This window comes from Cyprinus carpio, chromosome B21 (genome assembly GCF_018340385.1).
Source record: "Cyprinus carpio isolate SPL01 chromosome B21, ASM1834038v1, whole genome shotgun sequence".
NCBI lineage: Eukaryota > Metazoa > Chordata > Actinopteri > Cypriniformes > Cyprinidae > Cyprinus > Cyprinus carpio.
Window position 1 is genome coordinate 6,536,282 of NC_056617.1, and position 26,595 is coordinate 6,562,876.

At 33.9% G+C, this 26,595-nt stretch overlaps 1 protein-coding gene across 5 annotated transcripts in view; it reads right to left on the reverse strand.

Annotated features, from left to right (window-relative positions):
• Positions 1-22,578, reverse strand: part of nedd4l (NEDD4 like E3 ubiquitin protein ligase) — a 68,587-nt gene extending 46,009 nt beyond the window's left edge. For 4 of the 5 annotated variants that reach the window (XM_042747981.1, XM_042747979.1, XM_042747980.1 and 1 more), the window contains exons 1-3: positions 22,210-22,577; positions 12,363-12,436; positions 2,048-2,129 (exon numbers count right to left, since the gene is read on the reverse strand). In XM_042747981.1, the coding sequence (XP_042603915.1) occupies positions 2,048-2,129; positions 12,363-12,436; positions 22,210-22,254 (201 nt within the window). In that variant the 5' untranslated portion in view covers positions 22,255-22,577. Of the gene's footprint in view, positions 1-2,047; positions 2,130-12,362; positions 12,437-22,209 lie in introns of all 5 variants that reach the window. The other variant, XM_042747977.1, reaches the window with a different exon arrangement.
• Positions 22,579-26,595: the final 4,017 nt, after the last annotated feature.

Below are 26,595 nucleotides of genomic sequence, written 5' to 3' on the forward strand. Positions count from 1 at the left end.
TATCAGGCATGTGGCCCAATGACATAAATGTCTATTTTATGTATATTTGGTGTCAAATTGCTCATTTCTAAATTTTCAAATTGCCAAAATCCTGGTCAAAACATAGGTCTACATCTCTGTTTATAGTGACAAGATGCTCTGCTGTTATGTGCCACAGGCCACTGAGTTCCCATACCAGTCTATCAAAGCAGTACGTATAAAGCATCCATCAACACTGAGACCTGGGGAACGAGGAGGCTTATGTTCCACACAGCGGTGCATTGTCAGCTATTAATAACCAGAAGAGTGTGCCATTGCAGCACAGGAGATTCCAGACTAAGGACTTTACTGATTAGTGACTTAATGGAACTGAATGGACCCAAATGCTGACTGGCTTGCTAAATCAATTTATCGACTGCCCAAGGTACACCAAACTCTTAGTTTTCATTCAGTGGTCTAAAAGAACCCCATAAAGAAAATGTCCAGAAGATATTTCACCCAAAAATAAAAAAAAACAAATTTGCTAAAGAAAATGAAGACTAATTTTGATATGAAATGACAATTAATGTTTTACTTATTTTTTAAATTATTTATTCTGACAAATAATAAATTGCAGTTAAAAATATTTCTCCTACCAATTCTCACATTTTATAATTATTAAATGAATTATTCATATTTACTCATTAAAATTCTCAATCCTATATTTGTAACACTTTACAATATGATCCTATTAGTTAACATCAGTTAATATGTTAATATAATAAAACTAACAATGCATTTGTTACACTACTTATTATTTTTTGTTAGTTCACCGTTAGTTTGTGTTTACTGAATAACATTAACACACATATTTTAAAATGTAAAAAAATGCATTAGTGAGTGTTAAAATTAATTAAGATTAAAAAGACTTTACATGTATTTTCCATTTTAATGATAAAGTTAATTTATGATGTTACCTAAAGTGTTATCCATATTTAAAAATATAGACAATAATAGACTATTTATATATCATGATATTTTAATTTATGATTCTACTTTAAATAAAAGATAGAATTGTCTTAAAGCAATGAGCAAATAAAGTAATGACCAAAAGTAAACAGAAATGTAATTTAATGTTGTTGAAGCAATAAATAAATGTATATATATATATATATATATATATATATATATATATATACATACATACATATATATACATATATATATACATATACATACATATATATATATATACATACATATATATATATATACATACATACATATATATATATACATACATACATATATATATATACATACATATATATACATATATATATACACACACATACATATATATACATATATATATATACACATATATATATATATATACACACACACATATATATATACATACACATATATATATATATATACATACACATATATATATACACACACATATATATACACACACACATATATACATATATAAAAAGGTCACATCAGGCCTCATTTAAATTGCTAATTTCTGGTGACGTTATCGTAAGTGACTTCTCTTTGGCTCGTTGTTTATTTCCTTGCATGTGCATTACAAGGACAAACAGATAAACAGGGAAGTATAATTTAGTATTCCATTACTGTCACTGTACATACACTCATTTCCTCCACAAGCACTTTGTGAGAGTGAATGTCATGAAATATGTCTGGGTCATAGTTTACAGAATCAAAAGACAGACATGATATAATTATGTTTTAAAAAATAAAGCTTATTTTAAAATCATATTGACTGGCATTGTTTCCATCTTATTAAAACACATTTTCTTCCCCAGTTCACACACATTCAAAAGGTCCTGAATTTCTAAAATTGTTATAACTGTTGTGTCATATTATTCAAGGCCTGATATAACTTTGAAAGCCCATGCAGTACTACCACAGGTCTATGGAAGTACTCCTCCTAGTGGCAGTGGCTTTAACATCTTTAATCACCAGTTTATCTCATCACTCTAAGATAAAAAAATCTTTAGGAAAAACCTAAAACTTCAATGTCACAAACAAGCCAGTGAGTGTGGATAACACTCACCTTTTTGATGGTTTTCGTTTGTACTAAGCCAAGTTCACGGTTTTCATCAGCGACATACAGGGAGAGTTTGACATATGGATCACTAATAGGAAAAAAAGAGACAAAATACAAAGAGTATTTTTAATAAAGAGACAGAATGAACATTAAATGTTTATACAACCAAAAGCTACAAAAGATAAATGCATTTATTAAACCATGAATTCATATTTTTACAATACTGATAGATCACTTATTTTTCATCTTGTATTATAAAATTTACCTTTGGCTGGTCAGGCAATTAAATAGAGAAGTAATAAAACTGTCACATCTTGGCAATGGAAAAATAATTCTGACTAAGAGATAAGCTACAATGATAACCATTGATTCACAAACACATAATAACACCTAGGATTGTGTAGTATAATTTTTTTAACTGCAATAAAAAAAAAACATTTCTGTACCAGATCTAGATAAAAACATGCTGCTAGCTATAAGTATGAAATATTGTATTTTGTACAAACATTAATAGGAAGATAATCAGATTACATATGCAAAAATGATTGAATTATTAGCACTGATTTTGCAGATTTAAAGCATCTGCATTTCCCAAACCAACTCGACTAACACTAAGAGCAAAGGTCTGGGTGAGGAAAGTTGGAAAAGTAGGAGACAAAGAAAGGAAGCCATTAAGGATTAGCACTGAAGTACTCATTAATTTACCAAACCGGAACAACTAAACACACAGTATGAGTGACTAAATCAAACATTAGGTCAGATGTATATGGAAAAGTTGTGTAAGAATCTTACAGGATATGATTGACGGTCATAGGAATACATTTTTTGCAATAAACCTAAAACTGTATAAAGTTCTATACAGTAAGTGTGCTTCATTTTATAGTATATGAAACTTCAGATAAACACAGGACTGTATAAATGACATTATGAGAAAAAACAAAAGCGTGTGTACTTTCATTGTGTTTGTATAACAGCACACACATTCATACCTGAAAATGAATTTTGTCCAGATTACTTAATCACCACAGACAAAACATATTCTTTTTAGAACTTATCCAGTTATGGGTGCATCTCAATAAGCTCCCTATCTAGTGAATCTATTTATTTTGTACACGAATCCTGTCACTCGTAAATGCCCTGGCTCACTGCATATTGGGACAGTGACCACTCCATTTCCAGTGACGTAGAACATCAACAGACAACATAGTAAAACATCACCACTGGAATTGAAGGGTTAGTTCACCCAAAAATGAAAATTCTGTCATTAAATACTCACCCTCATGCCGTTATCAATATAATCAGTGTTGTTTACGTTCAGCATGCGCGCACTGTCTACTGAACATAAACAACGCTGATTACGTTGATAACATTCTGGGGTACTCTCCAAGATGTCGGAAGAATGTAACTCGGGGAAAATAATTGTTGAATAAATTATGTTATTACTGTTTTCGTTGCACACAAAAAGTATTCTCGCAGCTTTGTAAAATTACGGTTGAACCACTGATGTCACATGGACTATTTTACTGATGTCCTTCCTACATTTCTGGACCTGGGAACATTGTAGATGCATTGCTGTCTATGGAGGGTCTTTTCAAATCTTCGCTTACGTTATTTCCAGTAAACAAACATAGTGAGCAAGGCTCCCTAGAATTTGCAGTGCATTGTGGGATTTTTCAGGGAGCGAACGTTCCAGTGCACTGGAAGGCTTTCGCACTTGAGACAGCCCTTAAAATGGCAGATTCCCTGATCAGTGCGCTGACTACAAAACAAGGGAGCTGACTGAGACGCACCCTATGTTTCCATATGGAATTTTACACCTGAAACCTTAAAGAGATTACAGTGACAAGGAGATGTGAAGACTTTCACAACAACAAACACAAAGTTCAAGTCAAGGTTGTTTTTTATAAAAACTTGACAGAATTTTACTGAATTTACAGAAAACTTAAAAGGGAAAGGAAAAATGGCAGGTTGTGTTACTAGAAACTGCTGATTTGACTGAATCCAAGGTGGTTTACTCTCCGTAAGGGTTTAGTGGGTGTTTTCATGCTGGTTTATAAGACTAACCGACACCTTTCCCCTACATCCACTACAGCATGGTCTCACATATACAGATAACAAGATCTATATGTTTTTGTCCATGTTAGGGTGAAAACACATGAAAGTTTTGTCTAACAGGAATTTTAAGTTTTTGTACTTTTTTTGGTCTTTTAAATTATGTAGTTTGGAAACAATCTCATGATATCATAGCAACCCAATATTGACACTTTAGCTGATGTAATTTAGCATCACCAGCAGTATGCACTTTTTTTTTTTAATTTGTGAAAATATGCAAATGACGTTTAAGCCTGAAAGTCAAGCACAGCATTTTTCATTCACTGGCTTCTGGAACAGTTGTTTTGCTTCCCTTGCTTTCCTTTTCTTTAGTCTGTTGTGCAGCTGAAAACTGCCTTCTCCGGATTTTAATTGCAGTGTCTGGATTTCCAGTCGCCTCTAATTGAATGTTTATGCAAGGATTTGGCTTTCTTGATTAGGATAAAACAATATACCACTTTTGAGACTGGACGCTCTTACCTTTGTAAACATATTGTGCATTTTGAACAGATGGATATTCTCTGGCTATAAATGGAAATTTCATTTCCAGGAGACGATCAAAAAAAAGTGATGAGTGACGTATTTATGTGTGCAGATAAAAGTAAAGCATATGAATATAAAAACGTATAAAACAACTGAAAAAAATGGCTGTTAAAATGGGTAGATCATTATGAAGTGATGAGTGACGTTGTCTGCTTTGGGCTTTCTTGGATCTTTGATTCTCTTGGCCAGCACTAGAGAAACCCCAGACGCCCAAATCACTGTCCCATTTTCTTGTGTTAAAGGCCACGGAGCCGCTCAGGTGTCATAGGGACACTAACAGTGTGCACCGTTACCATAGAGATGGGCGACTTTGTCACAGGGGACTTGGCTCGGTACTTGATTGTGTGCAAAAAACTGAAATGAGAGGAGAACAGAAGAAACTACAAATCAAAAGGGGGACTCTTTGAAAACACACTCAACTCACTGATCTCAGCTGATTCAAGTAAACTAAAGGTGAACAGGATTATCGACTGCATGTGCAAAAACTGCAGCTTCATTGACATTTTTCAAGGACTTTTAAGGCTGATAGCAATCTGCTGTCAAATGACAACACAAGGTTTAAGAACGCTTGGATAACAACAAAGATGAACAAAAACTAAAATACTACTGAAACAAATATATGGATAAAAGAATCCAAAGCCAAAAACAGACTGACAGACTGTTTATTTGATACCACAAAATCTTTTTTGTTCATATTAACGCAAGAAAAATAAAATAAAATATAAATTAAAATCAAATTAAAAATAAAATAAAATCCATACCAATTAAGTAAAATCTGTGAAACACTTAATTTTTAGCTCTTTACTGGCAAAGAAAAAAAGAAAACACATACCAAATAAGTGAAAGCTCTTAACTGTTAGCTCTTTACTGCCAAAAAAAAAAAAAAAAAGGAAAGGGACTCACTTTTCTGCAGAACCTTCTGCCAAGACTACATTAAAGCAATATGCTTCATATCACTTTTAAATCTGAAATAGACCAGATATCATGCTCCTTTTCTTTCTATTATTTTTTTTTTTATAAGAGGTCAGCTTTTGCTATCATTTACAGAGGGGAGGCTCTCTGAGAGACTGATTTTAGCATAGCCAAAAACATTCAGAAATTACTTGCGGATGTTAACAAATGTAAGGCTTTTAACCAAGGGGAATAAATATACTCTTCTAAACTACAGTGATGTTTGTGTTTGTTGTGGCATTTATTAAAAACATTTGAAATAAAATACAGAAATAAATTTAAATACAAATAAAAGATAATAAATCATTGTTTCATAAGGTATATTTTGCTTTTCATTACATGAGTGGGTCATCTAGGTGAAAGGAGGTAGAAAATGAGAGAGATGTTCTGTGTGGAGCCTACAGATTTTGTCTATTCAAATCCTCCTCACTTTCTCCGTTCAGACATCTGTGATGGTGCCTTGTGGCATCCATTTGCTCAGCTGCATGTCTTCTGCTTTAATTAGCACAGATGTAGCATGGTACTCATGAACCAAACACGCCAGCCTCAGATACAGACTCGTGCTGTCAAGCAATCTGCCCATAGAGGAGATACCCATGGCATTAGAATGTGGCGAATAGGATGTTGGGATACACAAACACTCATGCTGACAGGTGAACTCTCTCTCTCTCTCTCTCTCTCTCACACACACACACACACACACTCTCCAGGACTCTGTGATTGGAGCAGACAGGTCTGATGGAGCCTACAGCAGATCAGCACAGTTAGAACAGAAGGAGCTGTGACGTCTACACCACAGGAGCAAGAGAGACAGAAAGAAAGAGAAAACTGAGAAAGCAAAATGAGTAAGATAAACACAAGCCATTCTACACATCACTTTCTTTCCCTGTTTGAATCAAAAACTGGTTTTGCAGCAAAAGGGCTGTTTAATGTTTATTTTTAATGTTTTTTTGATGACAGCGTAGGTTAATATGAGGAGACAGACCACTCATAGAAAATCAATCCTCTATATGACAGAAAGGAAGTTCCTCTTTTTAGTAACAAGAACCAGTCGCCTTTTTGATATGGCCTGTTTTATTTAATCTAGACGTGTATTCACATTTGACTGTTACAAAACTATCCTAACTCTATGGCAGCAGCAACAGCAAATGTGCACTCGCAAGAGTTTCCACAGCACATGGTTACTATATACACATTATAAAAAATAGCTGGAAAATAGCTGTCCGGTTGGGTTGCCAAGATGGCCGTTGAATGAACGGACTCATTTTAAAGAGATTGTTCTAATATCAAGTTACCACCAATTTATTGTAGTACCAATTTTGACAACCAGCCAAGATTAACATTTGGAAGAGCCCTCGCTTTTGCATCCACTGGGACAGTAAACAACGATCACAACTTTGACATGAGAGTGGGGTTTAGTAAGATTTTTTAGGAGGAAGGAAATTAACTGACACGTTAATTCAATCAAAATCAAATCAAAAGTGACAGTTAAGACATAAAATATTTCTATTTTAAATAAATGCTGTTCCTTTTAACATTCTATTCATCAAAGAATCTGGAAAATATTTAGAAATGGATAAATGTAAACATTAAACAGCACAAGTAAAATAAATTACTAGAATTGCTATAAAATATTTTTAAAATATAAAACAGTAGATTAAATTGCAATATTTCACAAAAGTAAATTTTTGCTGTATTTTTAATCAAATGAATGCAGCCTTGGTGAGCTTAAGAGACTTCAAAAAAAATATTTAAGGGCTTTTTATGCCCTTAATGTGAAAGAACAGTGGAGAGCTGACAGGAAAACATTGGGTGGAGAGAGAGGAGAGGGATCGGTAAAGAACCTCGAGGTGGGAATTGAACTTGGGTCACCGTGAGCGCAGTTGTGCTATATGTTGATGCACTAACCACAAGGCTACCATTTTTGCTTTCCAAGTTTCATAGCTACACACATAGAATACTTCCCAAAAGCTAATAATTGACTGACATTTTTTTGTCTTGGACTGAATGAGGTGACTAGCTGTGAGAGAAAAAAGGAAGGAAATACACTGGTCAGTTAAGCAGCAAAAACAAATATAAGTCCATTATGCAAGAGTGGATAACAGCAGATAAGGCTGTATTTATCGGAGTGGTATAGTCATTACACATTACAGAGGGCCAAGACACCTCCACTTTGAAGTTCAACTCTTAGAGATTTGTGACTAGGTGTCAATTGTTAAGCCTTCTGAAAATTTAAAGAAATAGTTCACTTTCAGAATGAAAATCATAATTTACTCACCCACCACTTGTTCCAAACCTGTATGAGTTTCTTTCTTCTGTTGAACACAAAAGAAGATATTTTGAAAAATGTTGGGATCTGAACAGTTGATGAGCACCACTGACTTCTATAGAATTTATTTTTTCCTACTATGGAAGTAAATGGTGCTCATCAACTGTTCGGATCCCAACATTTTTCAAAATATCTTCTTTTGTGTTCAACAGAAGAAAGAAACTCATACAGGTTTGGAACAAGTGGTGGGTGAGTAAATGACGACATAATTTTCATTCTGAACTACTACAAGTGAACTTTTCCTTAAGATGGTTTGGTATCCAACCCTCTATGGACATCTTGGCAATTATATTTTTTAGTTTACTCGCCAGACTGATATACTATCTATCTATATCTATCTATCTATCTATCTATCTATCTATATATCTATATATATATATATATATCTATATATATATATATATATATATATATATATATATATATATATCTATATATATATATATATCTATATCTATATCTATCTATATATATATATATATATATATATATATATTCTGTATAATATTGTATATGTTTGTAAAATGGCACAGCTTTTTAATTATCTGAAAGTACACTCTTAACATCAGTCAATCAAGCATTATAATATGATATTATGATAATCAAGTATTATTTAATGATAGAACTAAGTAATTAGAATTAAAACTTGGTAACCATGTATGCTCAGGAAGGAGTTGTCAAATTTGGGGCAAGTAACCAAGATTAATATATGAGCTAATTGCATTTAAATCGGCATCGGCGTTTATAACGGCCGATGAAACATAAAAAAAAGAGTCTCATGCTTCACTCATGTTATGAGTGTTGCATAGTTTGCCCACCAGAGGGAGCTCTGCAGCTCCCCAGTTGACAACCCAGCGCCAGAAATCCACTACAGAAGAAAGCTATCAGCCGAGCCACTGAGATGTACCTCTTTTGACGGTGAGTCTGTTGTTCGTCATGTGAAATGATTGTAGATTTAGTTCATACACTGTATATAAAAAACAGTGTGGTAGTTCTAGCTAACGGTCCTATCATTATCACTTCTAAATATTCTGTAACATCACTTACAGCCGCTAATGCATTGCTATATTAGATTAGCCACAAAGCTAATACCATGTTTATCAGTGGAAGAGCGCGAACGTTAATAAGAGATCAAACTATAACGTTAGCGTTTAACTTATTTTAAATATATCTGCAGTGTTTCCCACATAATGACCGCGTAACTATGGCAGGGGGGCGCGTGTAGTCAATGACTAGAAGTTATGTACAGCGTGCCTCGAAAAAACAACAACTGTTACGTTATTCTAACGCAAACATAGCTTCCTTTTTAGCAGGCCCCTTAAATGCTTGCTTTTAAATTGTTTGAAGGTGGTTCTTCTCAAAATTGTCAGCGGTGTGTTCATGACACTAACGTTAACCATTCAACTTCGAATTGATTCCGTAATCTTCCGGTAACAGTAGGCTAACTTTACGTTCGTCAGCGCATAACGATGTTTTGATTCAGACTGCACAAAGAGAAGAGGAGAAGATATACGGGTCCGTTGTGAATGTGTCTGTGAGAGCAAATATAGTGTAGTTACAGTAACTACAGTAGTTGCGTCAGAAATGATTAAACCAGAGGGGACATGTAAATAAATGTGAGCTGAACAAAGCGCTTTTTTTTTCTTCTTTTTTTACAGATTGTTTCAAAGCAGCTTTACAGACATAACAGGAAAATGTTTTGTAATAATATAGTTAAATATAAGTAGGTAATAGGTAATACCTATTGCTTGACAAATAAAAAAAATATATATATATATATATATTCTCATTTTTGCCTATGTAGGAGATCCCTGTTTATTATTATTATAATTCTAATGATGACATGAGTAATGATACATGGTGATATTATTAATACACATGCTTATTCTTTCTCTGTCTCTCTTTCTGCCCTACAGATGGCTGAAAAAGGTGAACGCTGTAGCAGCAAAGTGTGGGGACTACTTCTGCAAAGATTCCTCTAATGCAGTGTTCTTTTGATCATTAAAAAATATATACTTTTTGATGTGCAATTGTTTAGTCATTGAGACTGTAATCTAAGGCTTTTTTTAACATAATCCCTTCTGGAAAATGGTTTATACAGCCCACATACATAGAACAGGCAGATATTTTACTATTGAATGTTGTGTAAGTGTAGTTTATAGGAAATGGGTCTAATATCCAGTTTATTTTCAAAATCAAAATATCGGCTTATAAATCGGCTCTTTTCGAGTTAATATCGGCATCGGCATCGGCCCCCAAAAATCCATATCGGTCGGGCTCTAGTATGAATGCATAGACATTTTAACTGAATTTAGGACTGGTGGTGCAGGGTGCTTTTTGGTCATTCAGTGTTTCTGTTAATAAAAAAAAATTCAATAAAAAAAAATAAACAAAAACCCATTTTTACTGAACAATAATACTGATAAGACGATAAAATAATAATAATAATAATAATAATAATAATAATACGAATTTTGCTAATAAGAACAGTATAAAATGCACTAAGGATTTATGAGCTGCTGGATTCATGAATATTAATCAGGTTGTGTGCAATCACTCAAACTGATTTGTTGAGATCAATATAGGGATGATTATGTGTTTGAGAGATGCTGTGTTATTTGATATTTAGTTCCGCCCACTACCGGAAAACCACGCAGTTCTTAAAAGCTGAAAAAATCTAAAGGATAACAAAGAATATCATTTACATGTAGCACGTCAATTCTGCATTTACGTAAGACTCTCTCTTGCTCTCTCTGCTCTCACCAAAGCGACGACGAATCATGCGCCAATACACTAAAGTTTACGGTATGTCAAATACAGGTGCGCTGCACATCTTTTAAGATATAGCACAGATCACAGAATTCTCAGAATCTGAGAATTTATTAGCCATTGGCTAATATTAGACATCATTAAGTTGCCCAGAGTGAAGATTTAGTCGCATATGCGAGTGATTTACTCACAATGAAGAGGGTTAGTATCAAAGGTTAATTTGATACCAAACCTGCCTTGAATCCATACAAGACACAAGTCTGAAGCTAAAATAAAAACAAAACCCAATTTATTTAGACATCTTAGGAACATTTAAATCTACATTTTTATTAGGTTCTGCAAATGTATTACAATTGTATGGTATAAACTTAACTTGCAAACGTCCAAAGTAGGGATGTCAAAATTCCCATAAAAAATATTAATAGCCGTAGTAAAATGACACTGCATTTTGGACAGCTGTAAATGTAAGTGGTTATCTTTTTTTTTTTACCTTAACTCATGTTATTTATTAGCTAACTAATGGTGTCTGATAAATGACAGTCATGGACAAATTACATTGGCAGGCATTTCCAGGGCCATAACTGTAAACGGTTTTAGCTGATGATTGCCTAATACATGCATGTATGAAAGTCCTTTTGCTGTAGGCCTAGTTCACCGTTTTTTTTTTGTACAAACATTTTGTAATATATTACAAAACATTCCTTATTCATATTCTGCCACTTTTTTTAAAATTTGGTTTTAGATACCTGAAATACGGTGTGAAAAAATATGTGTTTTAAAGTGTGCAACTTACAAGACTGGAATTGTATTTCTAATTCAGAATTTATTAATTTTTAATTCAAAGAGTTACTTGCAGTTTCTTTACTAGCAGTTTCTCAGTGAATGATGTTTCAGAAAAGAAAAATATCTTTGAGATTTTGTGGAATTGTTTGTAATTTAATTTAAATAATTTAAACATTGTTAATATTTTTGTAATTTGTTTTACAAGTTAATATTAAGCACACATTTTCAATAATTTTAAACGAACTAATGATAAATTGATTAGTTTTGTAGTTTATGCTATGATATCACAATTAGTATTAGAAATCAAGACATTTCATGGGTTGCAATTAATATTGACTGCTATAATTTCAGTAAAGGTTTAAACCCTAGTGCAAAGTTAGCATAAAATGCTGTGAATGGCCTATCAAAGGACATCAGCTTTATGCAATCTATTCTAACATCTGACATCAAACATCAAACACACGTTTAATTGATATGACCAGAAATGACACTCTGAGTAATTTATGCACTCTCTGACCTATGACTTTAGAACCTGAGAACTTCAAAGTTGAATAAATAGAACTTTGAACATTGCACAAATGAGATCAGCCAAGCATTTTCCCTTTGTGCTCCTTTCCTGGCAGACAGATCATTTGTTTGGATAAGTCTATTGTCTAAATGAGAGAAAAACTCACAGAGTGCAGCTCAGTTATTCAGGCACATAACTAAAGGAGGAAATACACAAACACATTCATGCGCGCACACACACACATCCAAGCGGTTCCAACATTTGCATTTGCTAATGAACGAGCGAACAGACTGAGCAGGTGGAATAGTTCACCGCCTCTCCGGACGCATCCTTTAGTTCTTCCTTACCTGGCACCAATGATGTCCTTCTTCGCCAGATCAATGCCAGCAATGACCTTGACACGAAGAATACGAGATTCATTCTGCAAAACATGACACACACAGAAAAGACCATCATGAATAAATCAATACCTCGTACGAGTCTAGAAGACAGAAAACAAACTGCCCCGTAGCCTAAATTTAAGCTGAGTCCAAGTTGTGAGAGCGTCCCAATTTCACCTCCAGGAGAAGATGAAAAAGGAGCATCTTAAAGAAATTAGAAGGAAGAGGCAGCCAAGAAAGCTTTTGTGTTTATTGATGGACACTAAGACGGAACTGTTTTAATAGTATAGCATCGGTGAGAAACAAATCCCTTTGGGAGCTACAAACCAAGATCTAGCACACCAGTTTATTGTCTTATGGCTGAATAAGGTGGTCTAAAGTTCTCAGCTCAGCCTTCAAAAGCTCTCCAGCAATAGATACGACCACCATTTCACGACTCCCACTCTGCCTAAGTGCGTCCCGCCCCTAGCATCACCTCGGCCTGCTTTCAATAGCTATTCATCCCGCTCACGATCACACAATGAGCATCTTATTCGCCCTCTCGGCTTTTGAAGCTCAACAGTCCAGAAATGACGCACTGTAGAGAGTAAGAAAGGCCCTTTTCTCCCGCTTTACCCACTTCTGCTCTCTGAAATTCTCCTTCTACTTGTGTCTGACAGTCTGCATTACCACAAGACATGCATTATTCGTGCAGCCGAGGCAAACAACAACAGCCACCAGTGTGACGGTTTGTATTTATTGTGCCTGTCCTACATGACCTAATTATTATAGAACGAATACAATTTGGATGAGATGGAAGAAGCTGCTATATTCTGACAGGTACTTGGGTGTTACTGTGATCCCACCGGGTAGCGCAGATTGACAGATCTGTGCTTTTCATATAAAATGCAAACAGATGCTAGATGTCTTTGCAGAAAGCTACTATTTGGTATGAAGAAAATTTAATATAATTTGTAAACCTTTTCTGACGTCTTTGGGAAATATAATAAAGCTCATGTTATTTTCTTTTTTTTAAAGCCATTTCAATATCAGAGGATTCATGGCAAAACAAATAAAATAAATAATAATAATTAAAAACTTTTTTTAAAGAAATTAATACTTCAGCAAAGGTGCATGAAATTGATCTAAAGCGACATTAAAGTTATTTATAATACAAATACAAATGATATCTGTTTTAAATAACAGCTGTTCTTTGGCTCATGTTCTTTCATTTTTTAAAAGCCATTACAACAAAACGATTCATGGTAAAAATTTAAAAATAAAATAATTTGAAAAATAATACTTTTTAACTATTTGAGTTCTGTCAGTAAGATTTTTTTTTAAGGATTAATTAATACTTTTATTCAGCAAAGATGCATTAAATGAAAGGCATTTATAATATTACAAATGATATCCATTTCAAATAACTGCTGTTCTTTGGAACTTTCTATCCATCAAAGAATCCTGAAAAAAAAACTAGTCATTGTTTTCAACATTGATAATAATAAGAAATGTTACTGGAGCAGCAAATCAGCATATCATAGTGATTTCTGAAGGGTCATGATGCTGAAAACTCTTTGTCATGACAGGAAAACATAATCCAATTCTAAAATGTATGCTATACAAATAGAAAAGTTATTTAAATTGTAATAATATTTCAGAATTAGTGCTGTCAAATGATTAATCACGATTAATCACATCCAAAATAAAAGTCTTTGTTTACATTATATATGCGTGTATGCTGTGTATATTTATTATGTATATATAATTACAAACACATGCATGTATACATTTAAGAAAAATATGTTATGTTTATATATTAAATATATTTATATATAATATAAAATATAATAATATGAATATATAAATGTATATACATGTAAATATTTTCAAAATATATGCTGTATGTGTATGTATTTATTATATACATAATAAATATACACAGTACACATACACCATAGTATGTAAACAAAAACTTTTATTTTGGATGCGATTAATCACGATTAATCATGTGACAGCACTATTCAGAATATTACGATTTTTAATGTATTTTGATAAATGCAGTCTTGGTAAGTGTCTTCTTTCAAAAATACATTGGCTATATAGAAAAAAAGTTACCAACCCCAAACTTTTAAAAGGTAGTGTACAACATAAAACATTACAGAATATGTTTGCCTTTAGAATATCATAATCACTGATGAATTGTTCACAATAAGGCCTGAAACTAAACCAAACAGTTCAAGGTCTTCCGGTTCGCCTGTATCATAAAAGTCAGTTTTTAGACTAACCACCTTGAGAATCATTTTGAAATTTTCATAAAAGGACATTCCAGCACACGAAGAAGCTCTTCCCTCATTGCACACTAAAGAAACTCCCTCATCCAGGTCCACAAAGTTCAGTATCCATCCTTACCCTAATCACACCACCGGAACTTGTTGTATTCCAACACACCTTTATAAAATAACCGGCCCAAGAAAGAACAGCACTAGCTTTCAACTCCAATCACTCCTATGAATTAACCATTATAGTTCAGAGCCCAAGCACTAGCTCGGGATGACACAACTACTCTTGACAAGAAAAACATCAAAGAAGTTTCCCACATATATGTATTTAAACAGAAATCACAGTGGCATGGACCACCAATTCATATCCTTTCTTGCAGGCTGTTTTAGAAAGAAAGCATCTGACATGGAAGAATTGTAAATGCACATTTTCCTTTTGTGTGCATTCAAACACACACTCTTTTGACCCTTGTAATGAATTATAACCGAGCGAAAACCTCTTCCTCACATAATTCAATAACACAAAAAAATCCTTACCCTTGAGACTCAACTCAAACTGAAGCTCTCAGATAATACTTGACATGGTGGTACACATTCCCACTCGTAATTATGATTATTTCCCTGAATGTTCCATCATTCTCTAATTGGGGTTAAAAGATAAAACACTACAGAAGGGCGATCAACCAGAGTTACAAACCCGCCTTCCGTTCTAACTCTATTCAACTGCCTACTTTACACACTCCAGACACTTGAGGAGATGAATTGGTGAGGCAGAGTTGATAGCTGGGTTTGGTCCATTAGCGGAAATAATAACTCATTGGTATTGCTGATAAAGGCCAGGGCTGCTAGAGGGACTAGAAGAGGACACAAGAAACTACTAAAAAAATCAAAGAAATATCTAAGGAAATGGCTGCTACTCTTTATTCCTGTAACTGTGTCAAAAACCAAACAAACCAAAAAGCTATTATTTTGTAACATTGTTACTTTTTCTAATAAAGATACTAATAAATAAAGATAAAAGAGAAAGATTACTATTTAGTCATTGAGATTATATTTTTATCCAAAGCAACTTCTGACCTTATATGTCTTGCTCAAGAACAAGGCGGTTGATGGATCAGGATTTGAGCCTACAATCGTTTGGTTGCCAGATCAGATGTTTCACCACCAGGTTACGTCAGCCACAACAAACTCCAATGATGTGTTGACTGTAAACATCAGCAAAGAACCCATGCAATATATTTACTACATCAACAAACCTGTACCGGCTCAATCAGTCACGTCTATAAATAAAGAATGGCTTTGCTGCAACCCTGTTTAACATATTTGAGTGATATAATAATAAAGTCTCAAGGATGCAGCTGATTTTATTTTGCGTCGATGAAGATGGCAGGAAAGTATTTCTCAGGCTGTGGCTGTCAAGCTGGATAATTAGGATTCAGATTCCACGAGCCTCTTAGAGAGCCGAAGCTCTGACTGGCTTCCTGTGCACACCCAGTGATTAGTTCAATGACCAGTTTGGTATTTCCATGCCATATATCATCAGGTCTCAAGTGGGAAACCTTGGTCCGCTTGGGTCATTCTAATGGGAGGACTGCAATACAATATCATCTTAAATGCCACTTAAAACAACAGTAAAAAACATTAGCAGTTCCCAAGAGCAAGACATAAATGTTGACGGTTCACAGTCCAAATCGCTGCTTTTTTTAATCAATCGTTTTATATGTTAGAACACAGCAGAGTTAGTCTTTTTGATAGATTATATATTTTTTTGTAATAAGTGTAAAATAGAGAACAGTAGACTTAGCACATCAATGAGATCCGGTTTTCCGAAACAAAACTAATAAAACTCAATTTAGTAGTAAAGAATTTATTAATCTAGTTTACGAGTTAATGATTAAGGTTTTTTTTTAAACTTTGCAAGTCAAAGAGAGTGTATGAATACACTCTGACACCCATGAATTCTAAGAAACATCTGATCAGGTCAGATGGACCAAAAACTAGCCTATTTACAGGGCTTCTTTTTAAGAGCGATGAACTGGTTAGCCATTCAGGAAACCCAGCCTTTGGTTTATTTTGAAAATATGTATCTTTGCACATCTCAAGCTACATGTTTGATAATGGCTGCTACACCCCTACTAAGGTCTATCACAGAAACCATATGATGGTGAGTTCTCCTATTATGAGATAGTCTATGAATGTAATTCATAAGCACTCAAATACAACTCAAAAGATCTATCCTCTCACTGTACAGGGTTTTTATAAAAGGGCTTCTCATGTTACACAATGACCGTTTTTAACCTGGCTAAACACCCAGATTTATAAAGCATTTGTATAGATGCCTCCATCAGCAGTTACATAATCAAGAATGCTGAGCAGAGTGGGAGCATTTCTATATCAATGGCGTTCATGATGTTATGGCACCTGGTTTCGTCAGAACTAAGTCAGCCTTAATGAAAGGTTTACTGTTAGTGCTTGTAAGCATGTCATCATGCTCATATTGCAAAACAGTTTTCAGGAGCCCTAAGGTATGTCAAATTACAACCTAACAAACAGGAAATGAGAAACCTACATGTGACAGCGTTGAAACTTCGGCGAGGGTGAAATTAGAATTCTGCCCAGCAGGCTATTAAAAATATATTATCATTTATTATCCATTTTAATTGATGATTCTGATTTCAATATGTGCTATTGCTTTCCTAGGCAACAAGACTTATGCTTTTTGTCTGGCAGATCATAAAACAAGAAATCTCTGCTCACCAATGCTGCCTCTGATTGATAAGAAATAAAGTAAAACAGCAATATTGTGAAATATTATAGCAATTAAAAAGTTTTTTCTCTTTTAATATATTTTAAAACATAACTAATTCCTGCGATGGCAAAGCTGAATTTTCAGCATCATAACTCCAGTCTTCAGCATCCTTCAGAAATCATTCTAATATGTGGATTTGCTACTAAAGTTTGCACATTTGATAAGCTTGCAAGTTCAAGATTCCCTTTAAACAACATACTTTATCCCAAATTGCTCTATGGGATACGTAAGCATGAGCAGAGGGTGAAAACAGCCCAGATTTGACCCAGAGCGCCCCTGACCTTCTGTAAGCATGCGGCTGCTATGTGCAGAATGCTTAATTATGGCCTATTGTTGCGTTCTACTTGGTAACTCAGTTACTCTCTGAATTGCACCCAGAATTCAATACACTTTCTAATTCAAACGCCAAGACATTCCATGCCCTGAATTCCAAATTCTAAAATTTCAGCAAACACCATTAAATAAATAGCACATTCTGAAATATTAAAGAACAAGTGCTTCTCTATTCTCGTGATTCTTTCTCACTTAGAGTTAATGGAGACAAATTGAAAAGCTTTTGCATCAAATACTTCAAATGTAAATCCAAATGCTGACCTTGGCTGTAAAAGAGAAAGTGCAATCCATACTTATTCAATAATGATGGTGAAACATAACAGTATTTCAAAGGAAATGCACTGGAACATTAGCAAACAAGAGAGCATTGTTCAATTTAAATAACTAAAACACTGAAAACACTAATAACTGGCTGCCATCAAAAATAGAAATTACAGTTGAAGTGCACTATATGAGGGTTTGCATAATGCCACTTAGGGATAATTAAAGTAGTACATCTATCAAAAGAGGAAATTGTTTTATATTTGACACAGTGCTGGTAGATTTTGTGGCATCTGGCTGTGGTTTGATGGTTCCTGGGTTTTCTAATTCCATTTTAGGACCTCAGCACAGAAGCATGTCACACGGATTGAGAAAACATGATTCAGCTGCAACTACAGCTCATGTATTTTTAATGAAGATGATGTGACAGCATGTAGCTGTATCTCATTCCACGCTCATGATGCCAAGCGTGAGTGCGTAATCGAGTAAACGTTTGCGTGTCCTCCCTCAATGTAAACCAGATGCATTTAAGCACATTCAAAGGCCAAATCATCAGATTATTGAACAATGTGCATCTAAATTGCATATTATAATATATTATTGTCAACATTGTCAACTTACTGTCTATGGTAAACTGACATTGTTCATGTAAATTAAAAAAGTGGACACTCCCAGAAGATTATTAAGCAATGTATGCATTACACAGGGAAAAAAAAAATAGTATGCTAAATCATGCACACGATTTATAAATCGAGAGAACGAATAAGTAAATTGTGCGCACAATTTAGCAAATAGAGGGAACAAAATAGTAACTGTGTGCACATTTTAGTACACTGAGGAAACTAATTAGTAATTTGTGCGCACAATTTATTTATTTTTTTGCATGTCATGTGCGTCATGTCTCATTTTAAAATCTTACTGAAACATTGAACAGTAAGTGCACATACACTATAATAAATGTTGGTCAGCAATTCATTGTGCATGTCTAATCTATACAAGGCAATAAATCTGTAAGATAGCTCAACAGAAATAAAACAAATGTAGGTCTGAAATTCCACAAGAGTTAATCAATCAAAGGTCTATCGGAATTGCCAGACTGTTCCTATGGGAGAGCTTGTCATTCCGGTGTGCAGACAGTGTCTTGGGAACTGAGATCTTTAGGAGCATGAGAAAGGAACTCAGGGAGCGACTGATGGGATCCCACAGGACTGAGAAAATGTTGTGTGGTAAACAGACCCGCTGACAGGGCTGAGTCCCAGCCAACTTGACTGATTCTTGTCGCATACTAATGAAGCGATGCATGTCTTCTGTGTGTTGTGCGTGAGTGTCGTGCAATGATTTGGGATAACACACCAACATGATGGTTGGAAAATACTCATGATGAATCAATAAATTGTATTGAGACTGCCAGTGTAACCCGGTGTATAACAGTAATACTATATCAATTCAACTACAAACAAAACTGCTAAAATAAACTAACACTTAAGTGAAGTACCACTTCTTTTAAGGGCCATACACACTAGCCATGTTTACATGTACCCAAATAATCAGTTTATAATGGGATTGATGGCTCAGTCAGAGTAAAAAGCCTTCATGTAAACACCTCAATCGATCCAAATAAAATTTTGATTTGATTAAAAGGAATGGTGTAGACCTAAGATAATCCAATCAACAGGATCATTTTTTTTTTCTCAATCAGATTCAAAAATACCTTGCACACATATGCAGTACTGGGATGATTTTATATTATATATATATATATATATATATATATAAGTGCTGTCGAGCGATTAATCATGATTAATTGCATACAAAATAAAAGTTTACAAAATAAAAATATTTCATAATATACATGTGTGTTCTGTGTATATTTATTATGAATATATACATACACACTCATAAAGAATACATTTTGAAAATATTTACATGTCTATATTTATATTCATATAATTTATAATTTATATTATAAATAAATATTTAATATATAAAATATAAAAAATAATATAAACAATATTTTTTTTGCTCATGACAGCTCTGATTAGCTACATTATTGTGATGATTTTCTATTTTGTTCTTAATACATACAATTCATATGTAAATGAATGTGAATCAGACATATAAACAATTCATAAACAGAACTTCACAATCTGAAATTGGATTTAATTAATCAAAGCTGTTGAAAATTGTGCATGTAAACACCAATTTCACAACAATTCTACAGTGACAAAGAGACTAAATATAATACATTTTTAATAAGAGTTGAGCAGATGCTTAAAACACTATGCTTAAAAAAAGTGACAATGTGCCGACCGCCAAGGAACGTTACTTCTACAAAACAACAGCACAGCAACTTGCCAGCAGACATGGTTATTTCTCAAGTTGATGAAGTCAAAATGGCAAACATCACCCAATTTATTAATTTGCCACTAGAAAATATTACTTAAAGTAATGATATAACAGAAGTAGTGAAAGATCTTTTATTCTGTATTGGATGTAAACAAAAAAAGGAGGGTGGGGAATTGGTTCTAGCCATCAGCTTTGGATTAGATGGAGGCAGATCTGAATGCAAGCTTGTAGTCGACTGTTTAAATTATCTTTTGTAAGAAATGAGTTTAGGTGGACTAGATGATTGAAGAAGACCTGCATACTTCACTAGAAAAAAAAAAAAAAGGAAGATCCATTTATGACATTTTACAATTAGCTACCATATGCATGGATAAATCACTCACAATTAGATCCATAACATGCATTTAGAAAATGGATAGGGTGAATTTTCACTCTAATCAAATCAGGTTTACACACATCAGGAGAACTTCCTCAGAAAGTGAATCAAGGGATGTTCAGTCTTTCTCCTGCTGTTTAACATCCAAACACAAACATACTTTGATCATCCACCGTTTAACCTGTTGATGAACATCTAGCTAGTAACATTCCTCCCTTTGTTGACATTAAACATACTAAATCACTGCAAAAATTATTAATTAACTTCTTTACTCTTAGGTTACAGTTTCAGGGTTTGGACTACAAGTTCTTCAGTTCTTCAGTACTTTTCCACCTAAGAACCTGGTATGCTATACGTGCTAGGTCACATATCTTTCTAGAAATTGCTGACTGGCGAATTTAATGTGATACAGACATAACTAAGTACATGCCAATTTGTAATGACAGTAATACATGACTCAGATCTCTCCTTTGGACTCAAATATCAAAGCCTAGCCTACATAAAAAAAATAATAACTTCACTGATATTTACACCTATGAAAACATGGCCTTGAACTTACAATCATTAGCATTAAAAACTAAAAGACAGATCTAGTATGCCACGAAGAGAAGCAGTAATGACTAAAAAAAGTCATTAACAGGGATCCAAATAAATCATAGACGAACACCTGCTTCCTAAATCGTTCCTCAGGCTCTCAAGAAAGTTGACCTGAATTTTCAGGGGTTACACCAGGGCCCTGTTATGACAAACAACATGGTGTTGTGGTAACTTGCTACAAAATCTGTTGTAACATTATTAGAAACAAGGCAACACTGGTTCCAGCTAGTAACTAAAAATAAATCTTCATTATGATCCATTCATCTTTGGCCCACATGGCTTCTTCAAGGCAGTGTTATGAAAACTATATGGTGCTACCAATAATACTGTATCACTAATACAAAATAAATAAATAAAAAAAAACACCCATCATTTAGCCAATTATACTGTCAATACATAACAACATCCAAAAGCATTTCAATTATGGAACCGCATAAAACAAACCCAGAAATCTTGACATGTCAACCTGATATTTGACAGGTGAGCTGTCAATCATAAAAACCAAAACATTACGCATAAAATGACTTAAATCAAGAATAGTATTTGGTTTTGGTATAGGAAATGTATCTAATTGAATTCTATGGAAATGTGGGAAGCACACAATGAAGGTCAGTATTGGCTTTTAAATACTGATTCATAGTTCTAATACTAAAATAAATAATTCTCTTAGGTCTAATAAAATTGATCCTGATGATTTGTCACAACGGAACTGAAATCTGAACTGAAAACTGAAATCAGGTTATTAAAAACAATAAACATCCAATAACTACAATATGGTGGGAGGCATGCACTGTGTTTAAGATGGTATAGTTCAGCAAAAACAGTACTTACTTCATCCTCTGAGAGTCCATAAATGGGTTCAATATTCGTAGCCATAAAGCCAAAGGGCAATTTAATACAAACATACACAAAAACACACACACACGCTCGTGTGAAAGCTGGAACAATAGCGAAGTGTGTCCTCCTCCACCTCCTGTGAATGCAAGTTGATCCGAAGCAACGAAGTCTGAGTCCAAAAACAATTATCCTTTTAAACCATATCGAGACAGAAGATGTACGTCCACCGGTTTAATCTCATTTACCGCTGAAATTCGGTGGATACACGTTTAATTCCCCCTACGATATGATTTCCCTTCGTCAAGTGCAAACGCGAAACATTCACTTCCTCTCAGGATCCGAAACACTCCCCGCTGAAATGAGTGACAACTTATCGGGCCAATCACAGCGTTTTCCGAAACTCCGGGAGGACAGACTATCCAATCCGTGTTGATTGAGGGCGGGGCAATGTTGTTGCACTTTTGTGGAGTAATCAGGGATGGGTAGTTTCCAAGATCCCAGTATCGGATCCATAATAACTTGACGTTTTATTATATTGCATACATGTCTATCGGTCTGTATGCATATATTATGTTAATTAACACAATACAATATACACAATAACAATAAACGCTTAGTTTATTTAAAAACCCAGTAATAAGCTGTTTGAGTCTTGCAGTCAGTAACAGGAGTCCTATAGCAGTGCTCCAGCACCCTCTACAGTTAAAAGAGCGATATTGCCAACATGTTCCAATTTATAATTAACACCCAACTGGGCAAAGTCCAACTGTTGTGCATCATTTATGATTCATCTTACATGTAAAATAGCCTAAAGGGACGGAAGATGTTTTCTGCTGGTTTCTACTGGTGTTTTATTGCTCTTGGCTTTTCTACACTAAAGTGGTGTTCAACAGACTGAAAATGACCTTGAAGATCAAACGGTGTAATTTAGAGGTGGAAACTGTAAAGCAGTCTGAAAATGAAAAGTTGAAAAGAGTCATTAGATATTCTCCTTGATTTAATATGACTCTTTGGGGTTAAATGGTCTAACAAGTGTGTCAAATTTATTAAAAATAAATAAATACGTTTCCATTTGAATTAATATTAAAATTAAATAATTAACATAAATAACTTGATAAACTGAATTAAAACCATTGTAAAATAATAAATGTTAAAAACTAAAATACACAAAAGTTGGACACCAAGTTCACAAGGCTGTTAAAAAGTGTGCTGAGTTACCTTGATTAATATGTGTGTGTGTGTGTGTGTGTGTGTGTGTGTGTGTGTGTGTGTGTGTGTGTGTGTGTGTGTGTGTGTGTGTGTGTGTGTGTGTGTGTGTAATATAGTATAGCCTAGTATAAAGTATAATAACAATAAAAGAAATGACTAGTTACAGCAACTAACATATATTTTTCGATTATCCACCTGTTTTTTTATTACGAGCATTATATCAACCAATAAAAAAGCAGTTACAATACAAAAATACAAAATAATAATAAAACAAAAATAAATAAAAATAAATTATAATGACAAAAATAAAATTACTAGACAGTATAAAATTAAACAAAACACATTACATTCAAAGGAAAAGATTACAAATTTAAACTGTTTTTAAAGCCTTACTGTTAGAAATAAAATCTTTTCACATCAGTTTAGGGTAGTGCCAAAATAAATGCACTATATTCTCTGGTTATCTTTTATCTTATCTGGGTATATATTTCTTTAAGAAAGTAGCCTATCCACCTTATTTTGCCATTTTCTTTGAATGACAAATAACAGGAAGAATAACTGTGCAGTACTGCACAACAAATCAGTGTGATTATGATAGTAAATTAAAACCACGTAATTACATGCATACCAGTTTGCTATATCAAGCAACATATTGGCTTGTTTTTGTTCAGGTTAAATAACTGTAAGAGAATGACACCGGAAAGCCGCGCCTGCATTTACGTTAAAAATACGGTGGATACATTAACATACATTTCAATGTATTAATCTTAATGTAGAAAAGAACAATTCATATATGTTGTTTTAGAAGTTTCTCTGTGTACCAGTAGATGTCCTCATATTACCGCAAAAAAACTCACTTTGACCTGAACGAGTGGTAAAAACACCGTGGTATAATGAATCTGCTAGGGCTTTACTTAGATGCCAGCTCATAAATAAGTTCAAATGACTGGTTAATATCAAATAAAACATTTGGCAAATTTATATTTAATTTATAGATATATTAAGACTTGCAGCTTGGTTTATTATATTACTTTGAGAATGTGGTAGTAATTTCAATAAACCTTTTAAGAGCGTGCCACAGCCTTAAATATAGACTAAAAGCAGTGAGTAATCTTCTGTTAACCTTAAATTACTAAACTTGGATAAATGTAATGGGTTATATTATTGCAATAGACATGATATCAGTGCTCAAGTAAAAAAAAAAAAAGAAATCCATACCACAGTTGCAACTGTAGTTCCAGATGGTAGAATTACGTAACACCAAAACACGTTGAGTAGGACAGAGGAGGATTCTTTTGCATCTCCCACACCAAGCCAACCATGAATGCAAATTCAGTCTCTGCTTGTTGGATGGTTTCTGGATGTGGTTAATAGAAATCTCACCGGTGCCAGCCAGGTGCACAGGTGTGGAAATTCTAAATTCTAAAACAAAACCGATTCATGAGCTGCATTGAATCTTTCTGTTTTTCAAACACAGCTGTTCTTTAAGGTCTTCATCACACACATTAATGACTTCAATCACTCCTAAAGCAGAAGGGGTCAGAGTTCATTGACAGGACCATGATGTTAATGGATGTTGACAGATCCAGATCAGTAGTTTGTGGTTTAGCACAAAATTCTAAGTAATTGTAAAATATTGGATTTATTGCAGCATTTAAGAGACGATAAATGCTGTCATTTACAGTAGGGTAAGAGGAAGGACTTTTATGTTGAGTCTTTTATTCATTTTATTGATGCCACAGATAGTGATTGATCCGCTATTCTCATAAGCATTTGTGAAATATGCAGATTATTCAAATGTTTTACGGGTATTCAAAAAAAAAAAAATTTGACATCAGGATACTACAAAAACTGTTACAGGAAGCAAGACTACTCTACAGAAGATTTGGCAATAAGACAGATGACTGACAGCGGCAGAGAGCACATGGCAGTGCACTCGTTCAGTGTTGGACAGCTGGTGTGAGCCTGACATGCAGTCGACCCTTTCTGGCCATGATGATAGCTCAATCTCACAGATTAGAGGACAGAGAACTGAGCACATTACACATTAATTCAGAAATCAGGTGCATGCAAAGAATGCAGAACATACTGTATTTAAACATACATAAACATTAAATAGATTGGGGTCAGTAAGCTTTTTTTTTGTCTGTTTGTTTGTTTGTTTAAAAAAAAATAAAAAGTATTTTATGCCAACCAAGTCTGCATTTATTTGATCAAAAGTAAAGTAATGTGATTAAATAGTATTATGGTTTTTAAAAAACTATTTTCTTTATTTTTTATTTATTCCTGTGATGCAAAGCTGAATTTCCATTAGCATTACTCCGGTCTTGGTGCTCAAGAAGCATTTGAATACATGCTGTGCCACTTAATATTTTTGTAGAAACTGTGATCCATTTTTATCAGGATTCTTTAATGAATAGAAAAAAAGCATTTGCTTTAAATAAAAATCTTTTGGGACATTATTAATGAGTCCATACTGAATCAAAGTATTAATTTCTTAAAAAAAAACAAACAAAAAAAAAAAACATTAAAAACTTTTGACACTAAACTTTTGAATAGTAACATAAATCTCAAAAAATGTTGTAGTAATATTGTATAGTTGAATACACAGTTGAATGAAAAAAGTATTCATTTAAAAATAAATTAAGAAAGTAATTTTATTTATTTATTTAATTAAATAATATGTAATATTAATAAATTATTAACGTTTATTTAAACAAACATTGAAAATAACAGTGGTACCACAACAACCAATACAATAACCAAGTGGCCAGAAACAGATGATATGGTATTTTGTCTCAATTTTATATCTGTAGTGCCTTGTTTCTGGGTTTAGCTCAGCTTGAAATCCTTTGTAGCCATCATTGCCCACCTTCTGTTTCTCTCCTGTAATTCTCTCTTTTGGTATTTAGCATTCACTTTTTATTCATACAGACTTATAGTACAATAACCTAAAACACACTCCCCCAGAGGTGACCTTTGTTAAGTGCTTTACTCTAGGACACAGTTCAATAACCACACAGCGCACGGGACATCCAACATTAGGATTAAATCTGTGATGTTTGGGTGCCACTCCAAATTCTTCAGTATTTGACTACCACTGATCAGTGAGTGTGTGTATGTGTGTGTGCATGCAAGCATGTATGAGTCTGTGTGTATTATAGCATGTAG